The sequence below is a fragment of the Pararge aegeria genome, chromosome 8 (genome assembly GCF_905163445.1).
Source record: "Pararge aegeria chromosome 8, ilParAegt1.1, whole genome shotgun sequence".
Lineage (NCBI taxonomy): Eukaryota > Metazoa > Arthropoda > Insecta > Lepidoptera > Nymphalidae > Pararge > Pararge aegeria.
The window spans coordinates 10573226-10585462 of record NC_053187.1 but is presented as its reverse complement, the minus strand read 5'-3'; the positions used below and the strand labels follow the sequence as shown (position 1 = coordinate 10585462).

The following is a 12237-nucleotide window of genomic DNA, read 5'->3' as shown; positions in this document are numbered from 1 at the left end:
CAGAGGACGCTGCGGTCCCTCATCCATTATATTCCTTTAGAAGCCTCGTACGACAAACGCGGAAAGAGCAGGGGCGGTGACAACTGTATTCTGATTTATCGTTAATTAACGTAACCACACAGCAGAGGTTAAGTTGATAGTCAACTATATAACATAGCTATTTCTGTAATTCTTTTCTCGATAGAAAAAAATAGAAAACTCCAGCTTCCTCTATTTGAATTCAAATTTCTGAATTTAAAGTACGTTTTTGTATTTTAAAATTTTCAGATTAAATTACATAAATATACAATATAATTAGATTGAGTTATTTTGGATTTTTTAATAGCTCATTTATACTTACTTATAGTTCCTTCAAATGTAGACGCAAATCATAAAAATATAAAAAAGTAGTGCAAGGACATACTCCTATTATTAATGAAAACGAATCTGGTCGATCTTAACTTGACTTGTGCAACAAGCTCAAAAGGGTGCTTGTCTGGATTCCCACAGTCGCTTAAATAAATAATAATAAATTAAAATAATAATAATTGCACAAAACTCCGTTTAAAAATCACGTGTTACTTTAACATGCAATACATGCTTTACAATTTACCGTGTTAACTACGTAAACTTTGTATTTTCTTGACTAGTTTTATAGAAAAAATTTCGTTGTTGCCAACACAAAGCGGACCAAAACAAATGTTTCGTTTATATATTTTTGTTTATTGATAGCTCTGTTTTATATTAGTGTTAATATGTTTATGTTTTATAGTAGTTATAAAGTTATCATTGTTATTTATTTGCAGTAAGTTTTTAATCGCTTGCTATGCAAAGCGATTAAAAACTTACTCCATGCTTACGCGTTTTAAAAGAAAAATCCGCAGCGTTTTATCGTTTTGAGAAAACTTACTTAAAGATTGCGACATCTTGTCAATTTTTTAAACTGGTTATCGCATTGTGTGATTGAATTTCATATATATATATATTTTTCTGTGTAAAATTATTCAGGAATACTTAATCAATTTCATAGACCTCAGATTAGTAACGTCTCAATGCTGGGTACAGGCATTCTCTCTCTTAAAAAAGTATCAGTAGGATTTTGTATTATTCAAGTACAAGTAAGCCCTTGACTACTGGTAACCTTTACCCCTTATCGGTTTCTACGCGACATCGAACCGGAACGCTTAATGCACGTCTTTGTCGGTAGTTTGGTAACTAGCCCCAGCTGAAGACTGCCACTAGACCAGGCTAGAAATAATAGGGAAATTATAAATACCCAAATTTTCCCCTCCGGGAATCGAACCCAGGACCTCCCACTAAAAACAACAGTGCTCACCGCTGTGCCAGGGACATCGTCGAAAAAGTTAGACTCCCACTACGCTGGTCCAATGCAAGGAGCCGAAAAACGGCTTTACATGCTCTCCGACGCATCGAGTTTTGAAAACGCAAATTTTCTACCTCCGGACTCGTATTGAAAATAATTTTTCTGAAACTAAATACCATTAATTACGATAGATTTATAATGTCTAATTTATTGTAACTAATATTATAGAAGTTGTGCGTAGAATGATCGTATAATATTTTAACAAAAACGAAATATTCAAAGAAACTTTAATTTATTCGCGAGATTTATAGATGATATTTAAGTACCTGTTTTAAGATAATGAAATTGTAATAAAGGTCGAAATCTTATAATTTAAATTCAAATCCGAAATTAATTTATTTCAAATATGCCTATAAAAACTTTAAACGTCAAGTCTGTCTTTTTGTAGTGACTCTACCACCGGTTTGGAAGGCAGATTCTACTGAGAAGTTTACCTTCAAGAGACTCAGCAGTTGCTCTTGTCAAACATCAGCATTATACGATTAATATTCTGTCTTGCTAGAGATGAAAGCGGAGCGATGCGCTTCCAAATGACCTTGTCAATTAGCCTCGATGTAATAAATGTGTTTTAACACATTGTTTTTGAAGTATTTTGCATCATTAATTTGAACTGTACGTTAATATTCCATTATATGTCATAATTTTTTTTTTTTGATTTTTTTTAATCCCACGGAAACTGTTAGTTTTCCCGGAATAAAGGTATCTCAGCCCCTTTGTGGTTGAAAATTATAGTAATCCTGAAAAACTGATTTTAATATTTAAGTTTTCAACCTATATACTAATTTTCATCAAGACATCTTTTAAAATTACAGACTTTATAAAAATATTATTTCCCTAGTTATAGTGGTAATTTTTTTTTATAGTTATATAGCACAATAGCCCAGTGCAAAATCTATGCTATTGCATGCTTTTTGCTTTTAAAGTTCCTACTGGTGCTTTGCTTAGCGTGTAAATAAACATCCAAGCAAACTGTTCGAACATTAGAAACTGAGTCCCAATTTTAATTTATGGTCTGTTGTCATATGGCAACGAGGTAGGTCAAACAAAGTACAAAAATCGTATTTTCCTATTTTGCAGAAAAAAAAACTTGAACTAATTTTATTTATCTTTTAACAATAAATTTATGAAAAATACAGATCAGACTGATCATCATCATCATCACTGCAACAGATTGACTCCACTGCTGGACATAGGTCTATTGTAGGGCGTTCCAAACTCCACGCTTCTGGGCCGCTTGTTTCCAGTGGCTCGTTTAATGTCGTCTATTAACCTCCTTGGGGGTCGACCAAACCTGAGATTACCGTTGCGTGGTTGCCATTCCAACATCTTGCAACCCAAACATACATAGGTTCTCCGAGCAATGTGCCCGGACATTGCCTCTTCAGCTTCGCTACTCGTTGAACTGTGTCGGTAACTCTAGTTCATGAACGATTCCTCATTTCTGATTTGATGACGTAGAGATACTCTTAACATAGCTCTCTCTATCACCCGCTGAGTGAAACTGAGCCATATATCAGACTGATACAGAATGATAATTTTCAAAAAATTTGAGGAATAGACTAACGTCTCATTTAGAATATATGATTCTTCCAATCTACATCTACGTTTTCTTTTTATAGATCTTGGTAAGCGTTTTTCTCCGTAATTTTCTCCTTCCAAAACCCTGAATGCTTTTACTTCTTGACGAACCTGGATTACTTGAACCTTCAATAGCTTGATCTTCATTTTCGCTTTGTTATACTATTTCAGCAACCCACCAGAAACTTCATCAGTATGCGTTTGGAGGTTCAATATGAATATTGTAAATCCTGGTCTAATAAATCAGCAATTTCATCGAACTTCAGGAATAAACACCTTTTAGTAAAAAGTACCTGCAAGGGGCTAGCGTTGCCATATGGCAGCGTCAATAAAACCACCCAAATATCAATTATACATTATATTATATTTCCTTGATCTTACTATAACGCTATCTAAACATGTTAGTAGCGCAGAATCTACAAAAAATAGGACTTACTTTCTTCTGTTCTCCATTTCGGTGTAATTAGCGACATTCAACAAATTTAATGACCATTTGTCTTAAAATTCAAAAATTACTTACCATAATTACTTGGTTATCAGTGCCTAGTATATGAAAATTCAAAATTCATTTATTTCAAGTAGGCCTAATATAAGCACTTTTAAAACGTCAAGTCTGTCTGTCTGTGTGTAGTGACTCTACCACCGGTTCGGAATGCAGATTCTACCGAGAAGAAGCCGGCAAGAAACTCAGCAGTTGCTCTTTTCCAACATCAACAATTTACATTTTACATCTTAACATTCAATTTTCTATCTTGTGAGAGTTGAAAGCGGAGCTGGATGCTTCCAAGCAACCTTGTCATTAAGAAATTCATCAATTGTATGTATTGTAGAGTATCACACTCTAAGTCTTAAAAAACAAAAAGTGGCTCAGATCAATGGTTTATGATAATGAACCTATAATAGTTGATGAGTTCCCCCGATTTCTCCAGAATCCTTTCAATATTTTTCCACCAAATAAAAATGGGACCATCTCTGAAGAATAACGTACCAAAAAAAAAGAATCATAAAAATCGGTCTATTGGCGTACTAATCGAGTAAAAATATACAATAAAACATTTGTTTGTTTTATTAGAATTGAGAACGACCTCCTTTTTTTAAGTCGGTTAAAAACGATGTACTTAAAAAGTATATACGTACAGGTTTAATGAGAAGAGTTAATTTGTAGATAAAAAAATAACAACTAACTGCTGCAACTATAAATGCTCTTTTAAGATATTTTATTTTTACCGTATAAAAGTAGGTAAATTGTACACTTGAAATAATGTTTACAGAAGGTTAACTCTGCCGTGATATCATAATAGCTACACTAATGATATTATTGATTTCTTGGCTTGTCTTTTGAAGAACCCGGATTTCGTACGAAACTACAAACAACTTGCTAGTTGTCTTAAAATTGCGAAAGGGAATGAAATGAAAATGGATACATAAATCACAAGTATAGGTTTCAATATACCTAACTCACATTTAGAATGTGATATCCTAAACAAAAAATACTTAAATAAAAAGAACTTTCATGAACACGTTATTGCTAATACATTCTGTTAGTTTAATCGGTGTTTTATTAAGTGGTTGAATAGCGATCACCAATAAAGTCAAGGTGACATTTACGTTGCATAACTTAATAAACTAGACTTCTAGTCAGCCTAATAAAACATCAGCAATTAGTGAAATGATTGTTTGATTGTGACAGAGAACTTTAATTACTTAATTATATCCCAGTTCTGGACACATGGGCCTCTCTACTAGGACAGAGACTTTGAAGTGTATACCCACCTTGTTGCTCCAATGCAGGATGGCAGGTCACGTTAGTGACATTAGTGATATAATATTCGGACTAATGGACTAACGGGTTTCCCATCTTCTGGCTGTTACTAAACATGCTTCTTGACATGTCTCGCGAGTATGCCCACCATCGAAAACGGGTCAATTACCAAAATTACTAGAATAATAAAGTAGCGCTATCGTTTTAATAACTGTTGTGTGTTTAATTACAAAAAAGATCTTTGATTAACAAAATAAAGTAGAGCTACCTAGTTGAACTAGTTATGCTAACAACTAGATCAATGCTCCCCTACGAATCATGAGATCCTAGCTACGATTCCCATTTACATTTATGATATTGAAATAACAAATTTTTGCCCGATACTAATTGGGAAAAAATTGGATTTTCCACTTACGGTCCACCTGGGACCATAGGTTTGTTTGACATGCCCAAGCCCTTGAAAAAATTCGTTCACAATACAACGTACTCACCGCACTTTGAAGTTCGTTAGTATGAAGTATTTACTTTATATAAATTTAAAAAGAAGGCCACACTACATGAAACATTTTACAAACTACTTGTGCATAGATGACATATTGTGTAGAAATGTTATGCATTAAACGCATTCATGTTAAAGGTTCTATGAGTAATTCAAGAGGAAAGATGCGTTCACATTCAATACGGATATAAAATCGTACCAGTGACAATGTTAAAACACCATTTATGGGCTATTGGATATTTTTATTTGCTTGTTTTTTTTAATTAATATACAGTAAATGGTTGCATGCACTCGATATATATGTAAAACAAGTATTGTTTAATTGTTTTAAGTCAAGTCAAATATTATTTTACACATATGCCTGACGCACTTTTGAGGCGTACACACCACGTTAACGTGGTTACGAGTTGACAGTTTTAAGTTTTGGTTTCGATAAATGCGAAAGTGTGCTAGTGGATTGGTTTCTTAATGATTATGATTTTATTTACATAGGTCCTTTCTGCTATTGGTAAAAACAACCTTCGAAACCTATTTTGTTTAAAGAGAGTAATTTATCGCTTAGAAGTAAGTGCCGATCACAATGAAAGTGAAATTTCTATTAATTTATTTGAAATTTTAACTGTAGTAATCCACTAGCCGATCCAATTTAAAAACCTAGGGAAACTAGGGTGAAACTTTGTATTAGATATCAAATCACTCGCATTTTTTAAATATGACGTACGTACTAGAGACGATAGCTGCAAAGGAAGATTTTGGTCGAATAAAGTTCACTTTATATAGTAAATCCATTATCTCAAAATTTAAAAAACTTTTATAATCAAAGGCTCACTCACTACTCACTCATGAAATAGAATCCAAGCATTATTCTGTGATGAACGCCACGTGGCCATCGCGATCAGCCTGAACATGGGTACATTTTGTTGAACATGACCACTCTAGTATGTAGTAAATTATTACTCAATGTTTGCAATTATTACAGTTCTTAAGTAAACAATAAATAATTAAATACATTTCAACCATTATAAACATTATAGTAGCATAAAGGCCTCCGAGCCTTATATTAGTAGGCATGAAAATAAGTTTGCTTCATGTCACATAACATAAAGCTAACTTATTTTTAGCCGAGTAAGTTTGGAGTATATATGCTATAAAATTCATTAATGGCGGTTTTATTCTAAAAACATACTAAAAATGTCTTTTCATTAGTCAATAGACTTCCTACCAGCCTAATAATTTTATACAATGGGATCTCTCTTGCACAACTCACAAATTAAAAACAAAAAATTATAATTTTTAAACATTAACACCAACTATTTGTGTCGAATTGTTAAAATAAAAGCTTATTGGCGATAAATTTCTGTTTGTGCGTATGAAAAATAACGGTAAATATAACTTTGTCCCTTTAAAAACTTTTATTTTTACCCCGTCTGATATATCTCTATTTAAATTATACTCTTTAATGTCTTAACTTATTTTTTATGAGAACAAAATAATCAAAAACATTTTTTTCACAGCAATAAGATCTATATCGCGTTCTACCTACGACCTACTTGTATTGTATCTGTTATCCGAATCTTTCTAGACTATTTCAAAGACTACTTATGTAACTTGTCAGACGAATGACACACGATCAATTTTGAAAATAACAGTTAAATATCAATAGAATATAGTTCAATAGGTGCGTTCACTGCTGTGGTAAGAGATGGGCCGGTTATATAATAAGCCCGTAAGGTTACCGACATTGCGCGTGGCGAGACGGCCTACGTAAAACAATGTTTCGCCCCATTAAACAAAAGGAAATGCTCGTATTGTGATACGAGTTAAGCGATTTCCCGGGAGTTTTAAGACGTACTTAAGTACAATATATGGAGTGTTAGCAAGGCTTGCATATACAAAATGACCTATGTTGTTATAATCATAAACTATATAACTTATATAGGTCCCGCTTCGGATAAACATATCCTACTCATTAAAATGGCAGTTCTGAATAGGCGTAGATGTCGTGAAAGTCAAATGCAGCACCTTCTTCTTCTTTTAAAGTTTGTAAATAAAATATTTCACCACGCAGCTCTTGTGTAAGTTACGTATTCTGGAATTTCCTTCACCTACACAGCGCGTGGTATTCTTTTTATGACAAGTGTTATGCAACCGTGAACTCTAAAAAACTTTGAATCCGTTTGCTTTCAAGGTAGCCAGGGCGTTGACATCATCACTTGAAACCGAAAACTTACAAAGTGTTACTTGAAACAAAACTAAAATTCGCTATCAACGTTATTATTTTCAATCAGCCAAGAATATTGCAAGAAAATAATCAAAAATATTCAATCAGCAAATAACCATAAACTAGGAATAAAGAATTTTGTCAGTAATTATACCGAAAATATGACAAAATCTATAGATGCAAAAGTGTGTCTGTTCGTTTTTTATTCATATTGAACTTAACCACTGCACCGACATTCATGTTAAACTTCACAATGCAAAGCATATTTTATATAATATAATGTTATTTGAATCCTGGAGACGTGCGGAAATAGGAGAGATTTTTAAAATAGCCTCTGTTTCCTATTCACAACTTACTAATATTACCGTGAACTTACTTACATTTATGGAAGCGGGATTTTTAAAAACAGAACCTAGCGCAGTGATTGCCCTGGTTAGTAAGTTAGTATAAACTTATTCCATTTCTTTGAGTGTTTCTTTTTTTTTTTGAGAGTACAAGAGGGCATTTTAAGATCCCGCAGAATTTTTAAAATCCGTAAGAAATAAATTAAATATTTCAAACAAACTAAAAAACACGCTTGATATAAAAAACTAATTTCTACCTTTTAGTTCAGTTTATTTATAAAAGCGATTTTTTTTACTTTTATTTGATCTATTATTTTTATTAGAGCTAAATTAATCGGTAACCTATTCACCATCAAAGAGATAATTAGAGATCTAAGAGAGAAGTTAAAGATAGTGGTTGGAAATTAAAATGAACATCATACCTGCCTTGGTTACTATAGCTGAAAATTATATAAATTAACAAAAATCTTATTTTACAAATAAAAAAATGAAAGTTCTAATTATTATTTAGAACAGGCCATTAAAAAGTAACAGCTAACGCCCTACCATCTAGTAGCTTAATGTTTTCTGTGGAATTCGTTAGGTACGCGAACGTCATAGGTTTTTTACATTTGGGTCTAGATGGCACTGTAGTAATTAGTAAAATATCTTATTTTTTATATTGAAAATTGAAATAGTTAAAGCTGGTTTTCTTTTCGATTGTGTTAATTGACAACCGTATCGGTTTCATCAGCGTTACTTGGTGGGTTAGCGAGTAACGGAATCAAGCTCTGCCAATAGTGAGTTAGACCTTAAACCATAAAGAAGCTAAGAGAAGGGTACCGAACTTCGGTGTAGTCGATGATTTGTGTCATGATGACGGTAGAAAATTGGAACTAATCTTAGCCTACGAATACTCTGCACGAAACTTAAAAGGAGGCGTTGTCAATAATCATTTGAGCGTCAGGATCGTTAAAGATGCCTCTTGAAGAGACTTACGTCAAGTAAGTAGAAGCTATGAGTGAATTGAAGAGATTCAACTGCTGGGCACAGAGCTCAAACCTTCATGTCGCCCTGGTGCGGGTTTGCAACGATGGTGATTTAATTTTAGAAACTATAACGGTTTCTCGTTGACTACGGACCCTTTTAAAATTTAACAAAATTATATGTATCATAAATTACGTTTATTTACACAATAATATTTACAATTAACTTAGCTAAGACTTAGTCAACTTGTCATATGATTTTATTGATTGTATCTATTCTTATAATTTTCATTGTTAATGCTTATATTTATAATACAGCACACCATTCTCATTACATATTTCTCGAAATATATAGAAATGCAAAACATATTTAAACAATGATTAAATTGTTCAATGCTGTTCGGTTTTTAAGTAAGCTGCTAAGCTGCGATTGGAGTGGTTGGCTGTTCAGTTGTAGAAGATTCAGTGGTATGTGCTGAAGATAGTCCGGTTTCTTCCGTAGGAGATTGATTAGCAGCTTCCGTAGATGTTGACTGTCCGACGACTTCACTCGAACTCGTTGACTCAGGAGCTGAAGTAGAAGATGTCTGTTCAGATACTTCACTAGAAGTTGAAGATTCTGGTGTAGAAGTAGAAGCTTGATATGTTAAAGCGGTAGAACCCTGTTCGGATTCAGTCGTTGACTGAGCAGACGCTGCTGTTGAAGCTGCTTCAGTACTCACATCTACATTTATTTTATCTTCACTACTTTCAGTTGTGCCTGCAGTAATAACCTGTGCTTCGGTCATGGATTGCTCATCTAGCACCGCTGATTTAGCTTCCGCTGCTGGTTCGGTATTTGAAACACCCAATTTATCTTCAGCCTCTGGAGCAACCTCGATAGGTAAAGACGTAGGCTCGTTTTGCTCGGTAGCAGAACTTGAGACAGAATTTAACGTATTCTCTTCTGTTGTTGACGCAGAAATAGATTCGGTCTTAGCATCTTCAACTTCGGAAATGGATGCAGATCTTGGTTTGGATTCATCTTGTTTATCTTCAAAATTAGTTGGAACAGGACCAGAATTTTCTTTGGTATTCTGATTAGCAGACTCAGTAGGTTTTTTGACAACTTTAGCTGTAGCTGATGCTGATTCAGAACTGTCTGCTATTTTTAGTGAACGGCCTAATTTCTCAGCAGAATTAGAATTTAATGCCAGTACTGGAGATCTTGGCAGGTGATCACCAATTGGTTGGAATCCATTTTCATCAGCAATGTAGCTATATAAACAACAATCTAGATTAATGTAGGATGTCATATGTAACATGTAATATGATATGTTAAATTAAAACTATTATATACTAATATTTACCGCGCGAACTCTTTTTAAATTTCCTTTTGGTATGTACGATTACCTCCAAATACATAGTTTATTCTAAAAACTATATAAACCCATTTTTTTTAGTAAATTGAATGACTTTCTTACCTCACACTAATAACAGTTCCATCGGGGGCTGTGTAGGAGTAAGAACCGCGTTGAACATGAATCTCATTGCTGTCACCCTCATCATCTTCACCCCCTTCACTGCTACTTGCATCACGTGCACTGGGTAAGACTTTTTCATATGCAGTCTCTTCACGAATGATGCCGTTGCCAGTCTCATAACTAAAAAATATTTATTGTTAGATTTATTTTTATAGATATTTTTTTTTTGCCTTTTTGTTAACTAAAGAATTATTTATTATTTTTTACGATGTCATATTTTGATGAAATATAAGTAAAAGGTCGAAAACATCGAACAATCGAAAACATTTAAAGATGCTTTTAATCTTGTATAAACTCTACAAGTAACGACCGTCATTTTAGCGATCGAGATACTCGTAGGAAATCCTTAAAAATTAGAGAATATCAATTTGGATTATATTAATGTTATCATCATGTCGCATTGCAAAGCTGCCGCCATGATGAAAAAGCAAAAAAAAAATATATATTTTGCATTTCATAACATAGGATAACAACCGAAATTTTGCATATTAAAAGAGGCACTCCAGGATAAAACGTTGTTCTGGTAACATTGCTAATTTGTCCAAAGGAAGTTAGATACACAAATAAAAAAAGGAACTGAACAAAAAACAGCTTATTACATATTATTATTTTATAATACTTTATGATTATGTTGTTCCAATTCAACATTTAGAACTGCAACGATCGAGATTCAGTAAAATAAATTACTTTAATGTAATAATTAAATAAACTTTCTCATTAAAATAACAGATAATTTTAAGATTATGGTAATTATTATGCTATATATTAAGTTATAGATTTGTTCCTTTATTCGAAAGTTATTTTTGCGTTATTTGGAAAAAAATGTTATGATTGTATACTTACTAGTTAACAAGAACTTACTTCATAAAAAGATATTTGTTTAACTTAAGATTCTCAAAGATACTAGAAAATTGGCATATTCTAGGCATGTGTGCCACAATCTAAGTATTATCATCATCATATCAACCTATTACTGTTCCACTAAAGGGCGCGGGTCTCCTCCCACAATAAGGGAAAATGTTGTAGTCCACCACGCTGGCCCAGTATATATTGGTGGACTGCACAGTGCACACACATTTGAGAACATTATAGAGAACTCTCAGGCATGCACGTTTCCTCACAAAGTATTTCTTCAGCGTTGAAGCAAGTGATATTTTACTTGCTTAAAACGCACATCGCTTAGAAAAGTTAGAGATGTGTGCTGAGTTTAGAATTCGGCCGGTCGAAAGTGAAGTTGATGTTCTACCCACTGGGCTATCACTGCTTCAAGCATTCAACTTTAATGTATAGTTAATATTCTAGAACACAATATTTAAATTCAAATTCAGTATCACTTATTATTATTATTGTTATAAAAAGATAAGATGGAATTTTATGATTTATTTAAAATTACAAAAGAGTTAACAAAAAATAATTATATTATATTTTCATTTGGTACTATAGCGAAATTAATTTAATTTAATACTTTCATTGATATAAGCCAAGTTAGAACGGAAATTTAATTAAATATCTTAATCGCCTCATTGATCGAATTTATTGCAAGCTAGTTTATATTAGCAGCCTCAAATCTACACTTAATTGTTATCTAGTTTACCTGAATTTGTAAGTTCCATTGGCTTCCAGCTCATCTGATTGTGCCACTATCGGAATAACAGTGGGTTGCAATTTTTCCGGAGGGACTTCGGCTGGCGCGGCCAGTATTCCTGAAATGACGCAACCCAAAATAATTACAATACTTTTTGAAAACATTTTTAATTCTTTTCACTCCCAAAAATCACTAATGAATGACACTCCAGACTTCATAACCACTTATATGTAAGACTCATCTATTTACACTATCCTCCCCCCGCCTTCCGGTGGAGCCTTAGCGTACGCTAAATACTTCAACCTTAGCGGTTGACTGAGGTGTTCTTCGAAAAATTGCACAATCGTTGAGGTGTCAATAATGTGACACGAAGGGTGACGATTAAACGCGATTAAAC

General features: G+C 33.3%; 1 protein-coding gene across 1 annotated transcript; it reads right to left on the bottom strand.

Annotated features, from left to right (window-relative positions):
* Positions 1–9151: 9151 nt before the first annotated feature.
* Positions 9152–12004, bottom strand: LOC120626002 (flocculation protein FLO11-like). The gene is made up of 3 exons (XM_039893282.1): positions 11850–12004; positions 10196–10375; positions 9152–9989 (listed from the first exon to the last, which is right to left on the bottom strand). Exons 1-3 carry the CDS (start codon positions 12002–12004, stop codon positions 9152–9154), a joined length of 1173 nt encoding a protein of 390 aa, XP_039749216.1.
* Positions 12005–12237: the final 233 nt, after the last annotated feature.